Here is a 15,855-nt window from a genome sequence, read left to right as displayed (position 1 = left end):
CTACCTAACAAGTAACTTCGACTTCGCACGTATAAGCCAGATTTAGCATCACGGTCGCAGTTTGCTCGGCCACCGCCGTTTATGCTGATTCAAAGGGCCATCAACCCCATACAAGGTGTGAGACTTATCTGTATCCTTTGTCTTCGTTTCTTGAAATGGCTGGACCGTCTGGGTACAGGTGGCGATGTTCTCGCGGAGTTTGAAGACGCAGGCGCCACCCGAGCATGGCTGACACACCCCGTTAGGCGCTGCACACCACGCACGAGCCATGCATATCAGGTCCATCTTTGGTACCACAATCCTACCATAAGATCATCATGCCATTTATTTCTTACTCCGTTGTACCAACAAGCTTAAAGCACAGATATGGCGAGGATGCCATTGACACCACCTCCAGTGGCATACAAGTAACATTCCTTTGAGGTGAACCGGTGACAGCTGGCGGGTAGCAAAGAGTCCGGATGCGTATCCTTGCTTAGGTCATTTGCGAGTGGCTAACATCGCTTGAATTTGCCGAGCCTGCTGAGGGATGCCCAGACTTTGTCTGCACACCCAGACCGGCCAGAACTCTGACATTAACGGCACTTGGTCTATCAGCGCAGAACACTAATTTTACCGGTGGGAATATCACCACTTGCAATTTCATATTGTTGACCACTTTTATGCATGAACATAGCTGGCAAATACGTGAGGCTTTACGGCTCTGCTCGGCATTCACAAGAAAAAGATGTCATAAGATATGTTCCGGACGAGTTTCACACATAAACCTACACAACGGAAGGTTAACTTGAGCGCACGAGTCTCAAGTTAGATTGAATGGCGCTCCGTGGTCCATGATGATTATGATAATCCATGCATGTTACCCGTAGCAAGTTAATCTTGTGGTTCTGTTATATTCAGGCATATAAATAGCAGTACCCTGCAACGTGACCTGGCTCCATCCATTATTGTAAAACATTTCCGATTATCGATTATCATACAATTTACGCCAGCGCCGAGCGTTGATCCGGTATTTAATATTTAATATTCATCTGCTCTGGTTTCGCGGCTGGCGTTCTTCCCACTCCAATCGCAGAATGCCACAAGTCAAAAAGTATATACAATTTAGCCCTCAGGTTCGTAAAGCGTCTTCTAGTCAAAAGCCTAGAACAAAATTGAGGGTTGTTATCAAATAGCCTGACGTTAATTCATGACAACTCTCAGAACTACCCTGCAGTCCAGAACCAAAGTTTATGACAGAGTCATTTGCGAACTTTCTTCTCACTTCCTCGTTCAACAATCCCTTGAGTTTGCGGCCCCCTCGTGTCTGTCTCGAACACATCTCCCACACTCACAACGCCCAAAGCGTTTAAATCATTCACGCGTCGCATGGCTGAAGAATTAGACTCAACGACAGTACCCGTGGACTTTGTTAAGGAAGGAGGCGATTGGCTGGCCATATTTAATCCCCGCGTACCTCGCCAGATGGACGTGCAGCTTGCAGCGCGGTACGTTCATGACGGGTGCGTTTGTTTGGAAGACTTATGGCTTCACTCCAGTCTGACACCATTTTGTGAGTCAGCGTGGTATGTAGTGTGAAATTTTCCTTGGACGGGACATTGCTTGCAGTAGGCATGGAGGGTGCCGTTGTACTTTACAACTTGGCTCTTGGAGAGAAGTTTACGTGAGTACTCATCCTGTCTTCTCACGAACAACATTGGGTGAGCTAGTAACGCAGCTTCACACTGGAGAGTAATAGTGGAAAACCAAATCATGCACGAGCTATTTGCATCAGTCCTGATGGTCATTTTCTTGTCGCTGGTTCTGAAGACAGACTCATAAGAGTGCGTGCCAGTGACTCAAATTTTATTCATCAGAGCACTCATGTTGCTATATAGGTCTGGAGTATCACGAACCGCATGTTGGTGCATGCTTTGGAGGGGCACTCCGGAGAGGTGTATGCTCTAGCATTTACACCTGACAACAACACATTGCTTTCAGCGTCCGGAGATTGCACGATCCGCGTTTGGGATGCGACTCAGTTTGCTGAGACTCCTGATGCTAGCTCAATCATCCTCGATGAAACTATGGAGGCCAACTGTCGTGTACTTCGCCCAGTCAGCTCTGGTGTCAAACTTTCATCCAAACTCGCACTGACATCTATTGCCGTCGACTCAACTGGCAAGTTTGTTGCTGGGGGGTCGTTGGATGGAATGATTCGAATCTGGAAGGTTGACGGCACCGAGAACGGCAGCACGGAGCCGGTGGAGACATTAAGCGGGCATGGGGATGCTGTGTATAGTGTGCAGTTTGTTGAAGGCGGCTTGGTGAGCGCAAGCGTGGATCGCGCGCTGAAACACTGGAACATAAGTGAAGTGGGTGTTGGTCGCACAGAGTGTCGAAAAACTCTGCAGGGACACAAAGTACGTGACAACTTGGACAAAACCTCGATCCCAGTATTGCAACTGACCTTTCACTAGGACTGCATTCTCGCCACATCTGCACTTCAAGTTGGAAGAGATCAACGCGTCGTGTCCTCGTCTCGGGATGGGACGGTAAGGATGTGGGACTTGAAGACGGGCATGGTGCAATTCGTGATCCAGGGTCATAAAAACACTGGTACGTAGCCGGACCACCGAGCCTCTGCAATTTCTTTCAACGTTCCTTTCTCAGTGACGACTGTGGATCTTTGCAAGGACGGACGGCTGTTAGCATCTGGTAGCGGGGACTGTGAAGTGCGGCTATGTAAGCGTGAATTGACATAATGTCCGATTGACCTCTGACATAGTGCCGACCATCAGGGAGCTACTTGATTGTTTGAGAATGTCTAGGAAAGTATCCTATAGTTTCCCAATGTCAAATGAATCGACTATATTGGAGTTGCAATCACAGCGTGGTGAGGTGGTCACCAATGATTCATTAGTGTACGCATCGTCTGTCATTTGCGGAGCTGGTTCATTTACTATGAACACGGATATAGGAAGCTCTTTGATACTATCATTGTTGTGTCGAGGATTGCTAGATGGGCCTCATCTATCAGCGCGCGAAGTACGTAGTATGTCGCTGGATAGCTCCGCGTAGGTACGAGGATAACATAAACTAGTCCGGTAACATTAAAACTGTTTCTGGTAATTCTGAGTCGGCCTCGGTCATCAAGCTCTTTAACTTATTAAGTACCTGTTTTGCTCTTGGTTTCAACCTAGCTTCTTTTGTTACCAAGAAGGACAATACTCGCTTCTGCTCAGCTCATTCGTGTATAAAAATCGGGACGATGCAGACCCGAATCGTATCCCAGTACGCCCTTGCAGAGATAATTATTTCACCCTTCCCAGTGGCACTACGCCGTTCACGATGAAATTGGCACATTCCTTTACATATATCCTCGCGCTATTGTCGCTGGTCTCTGGCTCACCGATTCAGCAGCTGAACACCCATGCTTTGCGCCTGCCACTTGAGCGTAGGAACAATCAAGTCAGTGTTAAGAGTCTCCAAGCACACCTTAAACAAGTCACCGCGTATGCCATGTACAGCTTCACTTCCTGTTTACGATATTGACCGATAAATATAGGAAGTACCGTCAGGGATTTGCGGCGTATGAGGCCAATAAGGGACATGCCCACCCGTTGAGCATGCCATCTAGCTCAAAAACGACGAAGCGAGGTGCTGGTAATGTTTCTTTGATGTCTCAAGATGTCGATTTGTGGTATGCCTCGATCGATGTTGGTACGCCTGCGAAGACTTTCACAGGTGCGCACGTATTACTATTTCTTTGAGGTAATATTAAGTAATTTTCAAAGTGTCCATTGACACGGGCAGCGCGGATCTCTGTAAGTTATTTTCTCCAGACCCCAACTTTTGCTCACCTTTCCTCACTCAGTCCTTCCTTCTGTCGATTGTGATGTTAGCTGCGACGGTCACAATAGATATGATCCATCCAAATCCTCAACAGCTGTCGACCTTCACAAGCTATTCTGGCTTAGCTTTGGTGAAGGCGAAGTTGAGGGGGAACAATTTGCTGACAGCGTGGTAATCGGAGGATATGAGGTGATTATTTTGGATTCAAGCCATGTGCGCGTATCCTAACCATGACCAGGCTAAGGGACAGACCCTCGGGGCTGCACTAAAGTATTCTCCAGACTTCTCAAGTGATAATTTCACACCTGACGGGCTTGCCGGCTTTGCATTCGAGTCTATATCTGAATACCCAGCACCTCCGCTCTTTCAAACTCTCGTGGACAGCAGACAGTTGCAGGAAGATGTGTTTGGTGTCAAACTTTCCGCCGCCCCCGGTGCAAGCGAACTATATATCGGAGGGACTAACACGGCGCTGTATCGGCAAGACACTCTAACGTATACACCTGTAACTGAACCAGGCTACTGGGAAGTCAAACTCGATCAGATATCTCGAGCTGGCGTCCCTGTTGGGAAACCGGGTGCATCATCCATCATCGATACGGGAACAACTTTAATCGTAGCGAATATGAATGATACTGCATCCTATTTTGCTGGCATTGCTAACGTTACGTCAACGGTTGACGAATCTCAGGTGATTTATTCAAGTTAGTATCAAATCAAAAAATGGATCTTTATACCCTGTAGGCTAATAGTAAGATATTCAGTGCCATGCGATATCATTGAAAAATATGCGCCGACTCTCATCTTCGGAGGACATCCGTTCACCGTGTCTGGGGACACATTCAATCTCGGGCCTGTCGAAGTGGGATCCAGTGACTGTGTGGCTGGCATCGCAGGCTCGGACGACGTTGGTAAGACTTCGTATACATGGATAGCTTGCAGTACTCTGATTCAGGCTTACTATATTAGACTTCTGGGTCGTGGGCGACGTATTCTTGCAGAACGTGTACTCGATCTTTGACGTGTGTAAATTGCGAGTTGGGTTTGCGGAGCTCGCATAAGTTCATCAGAGCATCTGATGAGAGTTGTGGGAGAAGTTTTGAATCAGATATTTGGGAGTATTACATACGGACCTTCGACAGTACTACTAACTACATAGTTAAGTTACTATGCATACGTATACTTGAATTGACATTGTTCGCGCAGTGGATAGGGAGTCGCGGGGTTTGAAAGGAAGGTGTTCTGCCGCATCTGGGGATTGAGGATGTACTTGAAATACTCCATCTCCGAGACATGCTGAGTCGAGTCTCCAATTGACATTCCCGGTTCCGAATGTTTAGTTCTTGTTTGGTCTTTCCGGAGGAAACTAGCTTTTGATAGTGGATCCGAAAGCTTAGCGTCATACTAGCAAGTGATCAGACGTCACTTGCGACCCTCCATCGAAGAGTCGGCAGCTAGCTAACGCGCCATCGGCGAGGCTATGGGCCACAACCTCCTAGTCACTATGGTTTTGTTGTACGTGACGTTAAAGGAACTCTTCTATACGTTGCTATGACATTCAATGAACGCACAGTTTGGGCCACTCTTTGCAAGAAACTTGTGTAGCTGCTGCGTCAGTAGTCAAAGTCACGCCGTGGTGAAAATAACATCTTGATCTGTACGTCGGTGTCATGGATGGCGGCGCTGGTATGTAGAAGATGCTCCCCGGGCCTACCTCCGCATTTGGCCGCCTTAGTGCGCGAGTGACCCGAGTAGAAGTGGTGCTAATAATCCATTAATCAACAACGTACACACAGTTGTGAAAATATTCAAATTCTTTTTGACTAACTACGCTCTTTGCCTCCCAGTGCAAGATGAAGTTCTCATCCCCCTTTGCCTCTCTGCTGGCCCTTGTCTCTATTGCTGCTGCTGTACCTAAGAGCCGTAATGACGGTGTTATTCGAATTCCTCTTGCCCGCAAGAGCGCTGACGTCGCAGGGCATGTTGATATGAGTGCTCTCAGTGCACACCTCTTCAGCGTTTCGAAGTAAGCTTTTTTCATAGCCCTCAACCACCGTATTGATCGCTTGCAATCCCTATCTTCCAGCAAGTATCGTCAGACATTTTCTGCATTCGAAGCTAATACCGGTTATGCTCATCCATTGAGCGGGAAGATGAGGTCTTCTATAAGAGAGCGTGATGTTCCGCTCATCAACCAGGGAACTGAGCTGTGGTATGGCGAAATCGATGTGGGCACGCCACCACAGACGTTCAACGGTCAGACAATCCTACTGTCAGCATGGAACGAACATTGCTCATTGAACTTTATCTGCAGTATCTATCGACTCAGGAAGCACGGACCTTTGTAAGCACATACACCTGACGAGACGTTTGTCTTGATCTGAGGCCATTTTTTGTTAGTCCTTCCGTCTGCGTCCTGCCTGGATTGCGCAGGCCACAAGATGTATCACGCTGCCGCGTCTTCTACAGCCAAGGACGAAGGAAAATTTGTTTCGCTCTCGTATGGTGAAGGTCAAGTAATAGGAGATGAATATAGCGATGACGTATTCCTTGGTGGCTACGAGGTGGCGCAATAACTCTTTCTTACATTGCAAATACTGATTTTCTTTGCTAAGGCTTCCAGCCAGATATTCCTTGCTGCCTCTGAGTACTCCAGCAACTTCGCGTATCCGGATTTCCAACCTGACGGTCTTCTCGGTTTTGCTTTTGAGGAAATATCTGGTCTTGAGGCCAAGTCAGTCTTTGAGACAATAAGTGACAGCGGCGTACTCCCAGAACGCGTATTCAGTGTCAAACTTTCTTCTACAGCCGGGGAGAGCGAGCTCAGTATCGGAGCGACGAACCCCAATCTCTACATCGAAGACACCTTGACCTATACGGCCGTTACTAAGGAAGGCTACTGGCAAGTGAATCTAGAAGCAGTTTCGCGAGGTGGCTCTACGGTTGCCAGTAACAGCGTATCTATCATCGATACCGGGACCACGATGATCATCACAACTGATGATGCAGCAGAGGCATACTACCAGGATATTCCAGGTTCAAGCAACAGTACTCAAGGGGGCATAACATATTATTACAGTTTGGCCGATTATTTGCAGTCGATGATCTACAACTGACATATTCCCTAGTTCCGTGTGACACGATCGGGTCATACACTCCCACATTCTCATTTGGTGGGCGCAGCTTCGGTGTTTCAGAGGAAACGTTCAATCTTGGCCCGGAGAGCGACGGTTCAAGCGACTGCTTGGGAGGTATTGCTGGGATGTCAGATCTTGGTGAGTACTTCATATCATGCGCAATGTACGCAAGCTAAGTCCTCCTTTTCATCTATCCGTTTCAGACTTTTGGGTTGTCGGGGGCGTTTTCCTGCAAAACGTTTACACAGTATTCGATCAGGGAAATACTCAAGTTGGCTTTGCTGAACTGGCATAATCCTCAACCTCTTCATCCTCTGCTTGATTTGCCCTAAGGACTTGGCATAAATATCTCGTTTTCGATTGCAAGTTTGGTACCTGTGTATCACATACCCTTACAATTCTGCCAGTATTCATCATTTATGATTTCCTTTTGTTGAATACCGACAAATGTCAGCTGACTGATGTCGAAATTAACTCGATCTGAACCCCAACATTAATGTTAAACGAACACTCAAAACTTGGACCTGAAGTGAAATACCAGTGGTCGAACGTACATATAATATATTTGTGCCCTTTGAGGCACTTGCGTTTTACGTAGTCAACTTTGGTGTTTTGTGCTCGAAAGCATTGAAACAATACCCGAAATTTTGAATTAATATGGTCGAGTTCTATGTACACGAGAACAGACCAAATATTGCTTCATCAAGCAGTGGCAAAATCGTCGAGGATTTTAATTTTATTTATGTAATTTTTCATGAACCGCTACACTTGAAGCGCCTGCATGTTGACTAGACTCCGGTGGAGCTGATCACGCACTGTCTTGGACAATTGCGGTGTATTTAGGGTTGGGCATCATGATGACACATCTAACTGATACATTTCAAGGACCCTGGATAGAGTAACATATAGAGATGCGTGGTAATATACATGGATATCGAGCTTAGCGCGCGCGCGGATAGGGATGGAATCTGCTACCGTGTCGTGGGGCCAGCTTGTCATGAGTGGGATGATGGGGTGGTACCTTTCCAGGAGTCGTGAAATTGATCTGTGTTCGCTTCGACTGAGAGGAAGCAGTTTGCTCTGAGCGAGCTTTTTGCAGCGCAGCTTTGAGGTAGAAATACAGGCGCCCACATGTATCGCCGAGAACCACGAGAAAAAAAATTGACCACGAAACAATTTGTAGAACAATTGGCCAAGTGCGAAGAGGTGCCAAAGGCAAGGGCATGAACGAGTGCTATGCGAATACGGGAGTTTACGTACCGATCCTGTCCGCAAACCATTCAGAGCGCATGTCATCTGGATCCCACATATCCTTTGAAAAATTTGTCGTGCGCTCATCGACATCCACAAATTCCACCAACTTAGCATATAGATGGGGATTGCGGAAGGACCGGTTGGACATAAGTGAATCGTTAAAATGCTTCGGATGTTCAGGATCTTGCTTTAAGGTATGAAATTTTGCAAGTTTAGTCTGAAGGATAATCAGAAAGATTCCAATGAATGGGAGCACAGTCGCACCTGAATTGCGGGGTCATATGGAGATGAAGACGCTGGCAAAATGCCCCAGTCTGTGGATCCCGGAATTGGCGGTGGTCTCAATAGTTGTCGAAGGTGGGAGATTTCATCAGCCTCCTCTGGAGATCCAGTTTCAACTTGTTCCGTGTTCGGAAACGCATCGGGCATGGACGCTGGACTGAAAGCTCGAAGGCTTTCTGAACCGTCTGCAATTTCATCTGATACATGAGCACGAGGGTGACCTCTCTGCTGCGCAGGTCGACGAATGATTACTTGAGATTTTGGTAGCAGGCGAGCTGAGTTGGCTGGGTTCCATCTTCAACACGGCACATGTATGCATCATGATATGCGGTACATACCATCTGAGAATGAGTTTGATACACTCTTCAGCGCTTTATCCTATCTCAGGAAGAACGACAGCCAACAAAGAGGGAAACGATTGCACGAGGCTGCGGTGAAGAATCTCTTACATTATTTAGATATATTCCCACACTGGTCTTTGAGGATGAAGCGACCTTCTCCTCTGAGTCGCTCTGCGAGTCATCTCCATAGGCGTGAAGACCTATTGAAAATATGAGCATAACGACGTCGTGTAGTTCGAGAGAATTGTGTTTACCGTTCATGAGAGTGAAAGACAAAGGGCAAATTGTAGTGTTTTAGAACTCCGCGCTGCATTTTGTTTGCCGAGTTGCCGTTTGTAATACCTAGTACTCCTCTTCGCTGGTCAGTGTCAATTATGTTCTCCATGCGTTTCCAGCTGCTTCCGCAGGCCTGCCTGCTGTTGCTAACATGTTTCGTAGCGTGGGCGGTCGGCTCTTCCGCGCCTGCTGGCGAGCGCGCAGCTGATTTCTTCAGTAGACACGATTCGGGTTCAGGACACACCAACAATTGGGCAGTTCTTGTATGCGCGTCTCGGTACTGGTTCAACTACAGGGTGAGCACGATTGTACCACTATAAACCCCCTTTTCTGAGACTGTGTGCTATAGCATATGGCAAATGCTCTTGGAATGTAACGCACCCCATTCCCGGAGTTAGTTGCTCACCCTGATGCACCTGTCAGGTATCGTACCGTCAAGCGTCTTGGGATTCCAGACTCCAACATTATCCTCATGTTGGCGGATGACGTAGCGTGCAACGCAAGGAACAAATTTGCTGGCAGTGTCTATGCAGAAGCTGGAAGGCATCTAGACTTGTACGGCGAGAACATCGAGGTAGACTATCGTGGCTATGAAGTAACTGTGGAGAACTTCATACGCCTATTGACAGGTATGAATGGTCCAGTGCTAATTGGCTAATTGGAGGTCATCTCAAGTGTTGTAGGTCGGGTAGATCCCTCTATGCCACGGTCAAAAAGACTTCTGACAGATGACCACTCAAACATCTTCGTCTACATGACTGGGCATGGAGGAAACGAGTTCCTCAAATTCCAAGACCAAGAGGAAATAAGTGCATTTGATATTGCTGACGCATTCGAGCAAATGTGGCAGAAAAAAAGGTGGGTTTTCCCTTCGCATCGTCGTATTCGAGGTTCACGATGGAGCAGATACAACGAAATTTTATTCATGATTGATACCTGTCAAGCAAATACCATGTACTCTCAAATTTATTCCCCTAACATTCTTGCCACCGGGTCCTCTCAGATTGAAGAGAATTCTTACTCTGTAAGAATTCCACACTCCGTTTGGTTCAAAGTGCTCATGTTGTCGTGGATCTAGTACGAAAATGACAATGATATCGGCGTCTCCGTCATTGACAGCTATACACACTACGTCCTCAAATTTATGGAAGGAATAAATAAGACGAGTCAGGCATCTATGCAAGATTTGGTATTCTACTTTATAACTGGTCTGATGCGCGTGTTCATTCTTCATTGCTTTAGTTCGATTCATATGACCCGGTGAAGATTTACTCTCATCCAGGCATCCGGTCTGATCTTTTCCGCCGTCCCTTGGACAAGACGCTTATTACCGATTTCTTCGGAGGCATCGCACAAGCTGAAGCCTTCCCATTACAGGACATCGTCGGCTCAAGTAACCACCATGAGAATGATCCTACGCCCCCTACCTCCCAGAAGCCTGACACACCGTCTGTACCGGTGGTGTTATCGCCGACTGTTGTCTCCCTCCCGAGATTGACAGGCGAGACGCATGCATGGGATAATCGGTGGAAAGAAGTCAGAAAATGGACCTCCATCTTTGTCGTAGGATGTCTTGTATCATGGGTTTCTTTTGTGCGGTAATCCCACGTCGGTTTCCCTAATCTATTCTGAGTCGGGGGCCGTGAAAATCCCATGTTTGACTTTCACTATAACTCATACATTGCATCATGTACCATCCTGCTTCTCATTGGCTTCTCACTGCCCCTTTCTCATCTGAGACTATATGTAGATTTACGTGCGTCCATAATGTAGTAGTTGGCTCATACGACGACAATGGGTGAGCTCGGATGAATTAGTTGCGCGCAGTAGAACCTTCACATGCAAGCAAGATGACAGCAATAAGATCTCTGTATGTTGTCTGTATGCAACAAGCTTGAAACAATGGAAACATTAATAAATCCCATCCACGAGGCTTGAGCCTGCTAGCTGCAACCCGGGTATCCCTTCACAATTTCAGGTTTGCGAAACCGACCTCAGTGTTACCGACATCAAAGATCGTGTACACGTTTTGCAAAAATACATCGCCAATAATCCAGTGTTCTTCCTCAATACTTGAGCATACTTTTGTGTTGTATTCATTTATAGCACGTACCTCCAATCCCGGGCATGCCAGTAAGGCCGGCGATGCAATCCGTAGAGCCTTCGTGAACGGGCCCCAAGTTGAAAGTACTTGACGAGACAGGGAACAATCGTCCGCCGAATGTCAATGTTGGTGCATATAATCCGATCGTATCACAAGGGACTGCATTAATCTGTCAGGGTGACTACCCAAAAGCCGGAGCATGACCAACCTGTCCAGATTTCATCGACGGCCCTTGCGCCCTTGACATTTTCGTAGTACTTCGCAGCATTTTCTGGATCTGTGGCGATGAAGGCCGTCCCTGTGTCCACGATAGCCTGTGCTTTGTCGGTAGGGACAATCATATCCTCTCCATTCTGGGAGAGCCTGTCGAGTTGGATCTGCCAGTATCCTTTGACTGTGACCGGGACAATCGTAAGAGTGTCTGGTTCGTACATTGACGGGTTTGATCCTCCGATACGAAGCTCACTTTTGTCCTTCTGAGTGGACAAAGAGATTCCGAACACATTCATGCGCAAGACATGATTATCCACGAGGGTCTGGAAAAGGGGCGTGGCACCGTATGAAGAAATCTCTCGAAAGGCAAATCCAAGGAGCCCATCAGGAGCATTAGAAGCGGCGAAGTCAGGATAGTATGTATCAGCGGCACCGAGTGTTTGATTGATTGCCTGGTGAGAGTGAGCATTGAATGGCAACATGATGTGATTGCAATTTGTCCTCCGACCTTGTATCCAGCCAACTCCACTACGTCTGTGTATTCATCTCCGCCCATCTCCGTTCTATTTCCATATTTCACAACGAACGGCGTACTGAGGTCAAGAGACGTCGATGATGATGTGGCATTGTACCGCCGATGCCCGGCGCAGGAGATGCCGCATCGTACGGAACTGAGGAGCAGGTCTGCGGAGCCAGTGTCGATGTGCACTTCAGGGGCATTAGCATAAATGATCATAGATGGCTAGGCGACTGAGAGTACTCACCTGTGAATGATTCCGGAGGCTCCCCAACCGCGATGGATCCATACCATAAAGTGGCACTTTGATTCTTTAGGGGGACAGAGTTTCCGTCACCGGTTAGAGACCCTGTGCTACGTTCGCCGAGTTTGTAAGGAGGACCACGATTGCTCAGAGAGTGAGGCGAGCCTGTGTTCAGCATATAATTGCGCGAGGTGACATTGTACTTGCTGGTGAATGTCAAAAAATACATTTCCGCTAAAATCGACGGATAAACTTACTGAGAAACGGCCGTGAGATGTGCTTTCACATCTGTCATGGTTGTATCTCCGGATATTCTACTCAGCGGGATACTGATGGTGTTTCTTTGGTAGGCATCTAGAGGTGATGCCACAATGAGAGAGACGAGACAGCAGAGCGTCAGTAAAGCTGTGGAAGGACGCATGATGTTGACCTGTTGATCTCAGGATGAGTCAGTGCTTGCTTTTATGACTTTCAAGGCAGGCCATGCTATTTGGCCATACATGCACGCGGCAGAGATGACTAGACCACGGTTTCCAACGACTTGACAGGTTGTCAAGTATGCTATCTGTCGGGATACCTCAAATCCTACATGAGAATGGACCGAGGTGTCTCGCTGCTCGGAAGAGATGCAGACAGCAATGACTTGAGCGTGGCACAAAAAACAATCCTGTCGCCCTCTATCCATACAAGGTTCAATGAAATATTGTCAACATACAATGGTGCTACAAGACTTATGTACATTACTTGGAAAAAGCCCTCAGCATTCATTCGTCGATGCGAGTCCCGTTGGAATTCATACACCACTCTAACACAGCACAGGGCGGCCACAAGCCATCCGGCTCGTCACCAGCGTCTTGAAGGAGCAATGCCACGACACCGTGCGGCGGAACAGCGTGGGCTGTGAAGTTGCGAACTACAGTGCCGTTGTCTGTATGCGTCCAAAGGTCCTAGACAGACAAAGCAAATCAGAAGGCCGCGGACAACCTGCATGAGAGATGAAACTTACCCGGACAGTGTATTGTCTGCCAGCTCGGATCCACGGAGATTCAGTCAGCCTGAAGAACATGTCGGCGGGCTCATCCAGTGTGTTCAACTGTAGAAAATTCGAATTATTTGAATAGCACGTCTAAAAGAGAATACGAACGAGCATAAACACAGTCCCGTTCTGACTCTCTCCGCTCCAATATTGTGCAGGATGTGTGTCGTTGCTGACCCAATCAGACTATCGATGCAACGTGACATCAATGACGTGGACCTCCGATTAACAGCAAATGACTTACATTGATGCCCCACCGGAAAGGTGAGATGCTAGTGCCTACAACCGAGTCTTGATGGATCGCAATAATTTCTGGATTGGTCAGAATCTCAAGGGTTTCTTTGGTAGCAGAAGCGAGCTACGTTGGACGTACGTGAGCGGAGGGTTCGTCAGCAGGGATCGGACTTACATGAGTGCCAATAAGTAAAGGTGACTTCAAGAGCGCCCACGCAGTAAAATGGGACTTCGCTTCTTCGTACGTGAGGGGGCCATTACCACTGTCGATTGTGAGGTGACAATTATACTCGGCCTCTCAATGACGTACATTTCAAGCTACAAAAACTCGTGTCAGCGCAGCCAATAACACCACAGAACATGACTAACGATGTCCATGTCATTATGGCCGTAGAAATCAGTTGCCCAAGTATAGAACGAGTTCCTGGAAGATGATATGAATTACTCTAGGATAAGCAACGCGGCTTCCTTACTGGTTTAATATTTTGACGATTGATTGCCAGTACGGTTCTTGCCCACCGATCAGTTGCTTCCTCAGTGAAAGGTTTCGAGGGGTTTGAACGCTTACCAATATCGTCGGTCGTCTAAAGTATCCGTTAGCTTCGAAAAATTTGTGATACGTGCTCTATCTCACCCTCCAACTTTGCCCATATCTACGGGCCCAAGTCCAGCCTTGCTCCTGCAAAAACAGTCCATAATCCAAAAATTGCAACGAAGTGGAGTCTCACCCTTCCCCACTGGCACATCGACAGAATCAAGGGTGGTGTTCCAGACGACAGTGAAAAATCACCAATGGCGTTTGCCATACGTTCGTATCCTAGACACGTCAGTGAGGATTATGACAGAGGTGAAGAACATGAGTACATACTTCCCATAATATTTTCCCGAGTTATGTTGTCGAATGGAACTGACATACATCGAGCAATCACGAAAAGGGCATGAGGTGAGGCAGCGTACCAGCACAATTATCATATCTGTCAATAATCACTGTCAAGAACAGCCGTTCAAGTCAGTAAATCGAGACTTACTTGAGATAATCAAAACCCCAGTCATGGAAGCGTTTTGCGTCTCTGCTAGATATGATCATGATGTAATGACCAGGAGCGGAATTGCTGACCTTGCCTCGTTCTGGAATGAGCCAGGATACAGCTGGCATGTGAACCAACCCGAATCACTATACTGCATGACAGGGACATGGTCAGGGATACAGGAATGACTGAATGACAGGTCCTTACGATGCCAGCTTTCCTGTGTGCGCCAAAGAAAAATCTCAGTGAAATGCAATTTTAGATGTATATATAACATCTCACGCACAGTCCGAGATCATGGATTTTGTCTGTGAGAGCCTTCATTCCAGATGGAAACTTCGTGGCGTCTGGCCGTAGATGTTAACATATGAACCGTCAGGAAAAAATAGTTGGACCTTCAACAATATCACCATCATCATTTCTGCTTTTCTCTGAGTAACAATCATCAATGTTGACATATGTATACCCAGCATCCTAGTGGTGATACCAAGTTCAGCCACTCTGAATAGGGCCGACGGCGAATGATACTTGCCGCCAAGTTGAGCGATTTCATAAGCTGTGCGTTTTGTAAGATGAGATCCTCGTCTATGTCGCACTAAAAGATCTGAGTTAAAACCTTCCGAACTAGCCCCATACCACTCACATGGTATGCATTCCAAGCTGTGCGTGAGGCGCCAGGTCAGTATCGACAGCTTTTTTTCGGAACGTGAAAACCTACTGTTATAGCCCATCACTTATCACCACATAAGAAGATGAACGAATTGGCGAAGACTGAATCGTGAAAAACGCACCTGGTAGTTTGGCAACTCGGTTATCCAGTGTAGCAGAAACGCGGTGAGGGGCATCATGACGGTGGGCGAGGTATGTGGTATATCCCAAGATTGCAGCCAAGGCTAATGGAAGAAGGACAACAAACGATCTGTTAAGCTTCGAGCGAGCTTATGAACGTAGACATGGTCAACATTCACTGCCTCCCGGTGAAGCTTCGAGAATTGTCATACCAGTATACACTGGACCTCCAGCTCCATGGGTAACAAGAGGGTTCTTTTGAATATGCGCAACTTCCAGCTTCATGGCTGAAGGATGACAGTTGGGGTTGTCAGCGTAATGGGCGATGATATTGTGGGGAAACTTGGGGTAAAACTCGGTCTGTTTAAACCACGGAAGCAATAAGGATACTCGCACGACGGAAGCTATGTATGTACACATGGGATAAATAAATCGATCCCGTAGGGAAACGCAAATATCATGCATGGCGAACTGGAAGAGTAAAGAAAATTCTCAACGTTCAACGTTCATTCCTCCGGCAGTCATAGACTCATAGGAGCGGTCATGTCTATCTTGGCATGCCTTAT

General features: G+C 47.2%; 7 protein-coding genes across 7 annotated transcripts; 4 read left to right on the top strand and 3 right to left on the bottom strand.

The window, feature by feature from the left end:
* Nucleotides 1-1,368: 1,368 nt before the first annotated feature.
* HD556DRAFT_1228556 (WD40-repeat-containing domain protein) lies at nucleotides 1,369-2,744 on the top strand (the record flags this gene model as incomplete). The annotated part of the gene is made up of 6 exons (XM_041297230.1): nucleotides 1,369-1,502; nucleotides 1,562-1,663; nucleotides 1,718-1,823; nucleotides 1,878-2,402; nucleotides 2,460-2,598; nucleotides 2,653-2,744. The coding sequence occupies 6 exons, from the start codon at nucleotides 1,369-1,371 to the stop codon at nucleotides 2,742-2,744; spliced, it is 1,098 nt and encodes a 365-aa protein (XP_041165426.1).
* A 385-nt stretch (nucleotides 2,745-3,129) lies between these two features.
* HD556DRAFT_1335945 (aspartic peptidase domain-containing protein) lies at nucleotides 3,130-5,042 on the top strand. Its single transcript, XM_041301896.1, has 7 exons — nucleotides 3,130-3,494; nucleotides 3,548-3,726; nucleotides 3,777-3,806; nucleotides 3,857-4,023; nucleotides 4,073-4,538; nucleotides 4,599-4,745; nucleotides 4,804-5,042. Exons 1-7 carry the CDS (start codon nucleotides 3,331-3,333, stop codon nucleotides 4,893-4,895), a joined length of 1,245 nt encoding a protein of 414 aa, XP_041165425.1. The 5' UTR covers nucleotides 3,130-3,330; the 3' UTR covers nucleotides 4,896-5,042.
* Nucleotides 5,043-5,462: 420 nt separating this feature from the next.
* On the top strand, nucleotides 5,463-7,488 carry HD556DRAFT_806776 (acid protease). Its single transcript, XM_041311687.1, has 7 exons — nucleotides 5,463-5,860; nucleotides 5,921-6,090; nucleotides 6,149-6,178; nucleotides 6,235-6,398; nucleotides 6,450-6,912; nucleotides 6,963-7,109; nucleotides 7,175-7,488. The coding sequence occupies exons 1-7, from the start codon at nucleotides 5,688-5,690 to the stop codon at nucleotides 7,264-7,266; spliced, it is 1,239 nt and encodes a 412-aa protein (XP_041165424.1). The 5' UTR covers nucleotides 5,463-5,687; the 3' UTR covers nucleotides 7,267-7,488.
* Nucleotides 7,489-7,691: 203 nt separating this feature from the next.
* On the bottom strand, nucleotides 7,692-9,134 carry HD556DRAFT_1335928 (HCNGP-like protein-domain-containing protein). Its single transcript, XM_041301895.1, has 6 exons — nucleotides 9,103-9,134; nucleotides 8,957-9,048; nucleotides 8,846-8,885; nucleotides 8,490-8,791; nucleotides 8,232-8,442; nucleotides 7,692-8,075 (listed from the first exon to the last, which is right to left on the bottom strand). Exons 1-6 carry the CDS (start codon nucleotides 9,107-9,109, stop codon nucleotides 7,912-7,914), a joined length of 816 nt encoding a protein of 271 aa, XP_041165423.1. The 5' UTR covers nucleotides 9,110-9,134; the 3' UTR covers nucleotides 7,692-7,911.
* Nucleotides 9,135-9,176: 42 nt separating this feature from the next.
* On the top strand, nucleotides 9,177-10,959 carry HD556DRAFT_1335917 (peptidase C13 family-domain-containing protein). The gene is made up of 7 exons (XM_041301894.1): nucleotides 9,177-9,420; nucleotides 9,474-9,496; nucleotides 9,548-9,753; nucleotides 9,808-9,982; nucleotides 10,031-10,148; nucleotides 10,203-10,313; nucleotides 10,367-10,959. Exons 1-7 carry the CDS (start codon nucleotides 9,223-9,225, stop codon nucleotides 10,724-10,726), a joined length of 1,191 nt encoding a protein of 396 aa, XP_041165422.1. The 5' UTR covers nucleotides 9,177-9,222; the 3' UTR covers nucleotides 10,727-10,959.
* Nucleotides 10,960-10,976: 17 nt separating this feature from the next.
* HD556DRAFT_1335908 (acid protease) lies at nucleotides 10,977-12,797 on the bottom strand. The gene is made up of 6 exons (XM_041301893.1): nucleotides 12,460-12,797; nucleotides 12,206-12,408; nucleotides 11,950-12,149; nucleotides 11,437-11,893; nucleotides 11,238-11,387; nucleotides 10,977-11,185 (listed from the first exon to the last, which is right to left on the bottom strand). The coding sequence occupies exons 1-6, from the start codon at nucleotides 12,621-12,623 to the stop codon at nucleotides 11,091-11,093; spliced, it is 1,269 nt and encodes a 422-aa protein (XP_041165421.1). The 5' UTR covers nucleotides 12,624-12,797; the 3' UTR covers nucleotides 10,977-11,090.
* On the bottom strand, nucleotides 12,798-15,838 carry HD556DRAFT_1335894 (glycoside hydrolase family 27 protein). The gene is made up of 23 exons (XM_041301892.1): nucleotides 15,502-15,838; nucleotides 15,292-15,438; nucleotides 15,219-15,233; nucleotides 15,144-15,160; nucleotides 15,033-15,095; nucleotides 14,896-14,974; nucleotides 14,787-14,847; nucleotides 14,708-14,720; nucleotides 14,590-14,651; nucleotides 14,501-14,542; nucleotides 14,430-14,446; nucleotides 14,341-14,379; nucleotides 14,201-14,289; nucleotides 14,107-14,151; nucleotides 14,041-14,056; nucleotides 13,946-13,982; nucleotides 13,842-13,896; nucleotides 13,783-13,790; nucleotides 13,648-13,735; nucleotides 13,483-13,596; nucleotides 13,347-13,424; nucleotides 13,209-13,295; nucleotides 12,798-13,149 (listed from the first exon to the last, which is right to left on the bottom strand). Exons 1-23 carry the CDS (start codon nucleotides 15,752-15,754, stop codon nucleotides 12,967-12,969), a joined length of 1,608 nt encoding a protein of 535 aa, XP_041165420.1. The 5' UTR covers nucleotides 15,755-15,838; the 3' UTR covers nucleotides 12,798-12,966.
* Nucleotides 15,839-15,855: the final 17 nt, after the last annotated feature.

This window comes from Suillus plorans, assembly GCF_016647745.1.
Source record: "Suillus plorans strain S12 chromosome Unknown HD556scaffold_6, whole genome shotgun sequence".
In the NCBI taxonomy this organism is placed as follows: Eukaryota; Fungi; Basidiomycota; class Agaricomycetes; order Boletales; family Suillaceae; genus Suillus; species Suillus plorans.
This window is presented reverse-complemented; position numbering and strand designations above follow the sequence as displayed.

Coding starts and splice junctions, on each gene's coding strand:
- HD556DRAFT_1335928 (XM_041301895.1), bottom strand. Junction 8,886..8,956: donor TGGGAATATATCTAAATAAT/GTAAGAGATTCT, acceptor TTCCTGAGATAG/GATAAAGCGCTGAAGAGTGT. Junction 8,443..8,489: donor CATATGACCCCGCAATTCAG/GTGCGACTGTGC, acceptor ATTATCCTTCAG/ACTAAACTTGCAAAATTTCA.
- HD556DRAFT_1335945 (XM_041301896.1), top strand. CDS start 3,331: ATGAAATTGGCACATTCCTTTACATATATCCTCGCGCTATTGTCGCTG. Junction 3,495..3,547: donor CACCTTAAACAAGTCACCGC/GTATGCCATGTA, acceptor CGATAAATATAG/GAAGTACCGTCAGGGATTTG. Junction 4,539..4,598: donor ATCTCAGGTGATTTATTCAA/GTTAGTATCAAA, acceptor TAAGATATTCAG/TGCCATGCGATATCATTGAA.
- HD556DRAFT_1335917 (XM_041301894.1), top strand. CDS start 9,223: ATGTTCTCCATGCGTTTCCAGCTGCTTCCGCAGGCCTGCCTGCTGTTG. Junction 9,497..9,547: donor ATGGCAAATGCTCTTGGAAT/GTAACGCACCCC, acceptor TGCACCTGTCAG/GTATCGTACCGTCAAGCGTC. Junction 9,983..10,030: donor CAAATGTGGCAGAAAAAAAG/GTGGGTTTTCCC, acceptor ACGATGGAGCAG/ATACAACGAAATTTTATTCA.
- HD556DRAFT_806776 (XM_041311687.1), top strand. CDS start 5,688: ATGAAGTTCTCATCCCCCTTTGCCTCTCTGCTGGCCCTTGTCTCTATT. Junction 5,861..5,920: donor CACCTCTTCAGCGTTTCGAA/GTAAGCTTTTTT, acceptor CCTATCTTCCAG/CAAGTATCGTCAGACATTTT. Junction 6,913..6,962: donor GGGCATAACATATTATTACA/GTTTGGCCGATT, acceptor CATATTCCCTAG/TTCCGTGTGACACGATCGGG.
- HD556DRAFT_1335908 (XM_041301893.1), bottom strand. CDS start 12,623: ATGCGTCCTTCCACAGCTTTACTGACGCTCTGCTGTCTCGTCTCTCTC. Junction 12,409..12,459: donor CATCTCACGGCCGTTTCTCA/GTAAGTTTATCC, acceptor GACATTCACCAG/CAAGTACAATGTCACCTCGC. Junction 11,186..11,237: donor TGGCATGCCCGGGATTGGAG/GTACGTGCTATA, acceptor GTATTGAGGAAG/AACACTGGATTATTGGCGAT.
- HD556DRAFT_1335894 (XM_041301892.1), bottom strand. CDS start 15,754: ATGCATGATATTTGCGTTTCCCTACGGGATCGATTTATTTATCCCATG. Junction 13,897..13,945: donor ATCGTCAAAATATTAAACCA/GTAAGGAAGCCG, acceptor ATCATCTTCCAG/GAACTCGTTCTATACTTGGG. Junction 13,296..13,346: donor ACGGGACTGTGTTTATGCTC/GTTCGTATTCTC, acceptor AATTTTCTACAG/TTGAACACACTGGATGAGCC.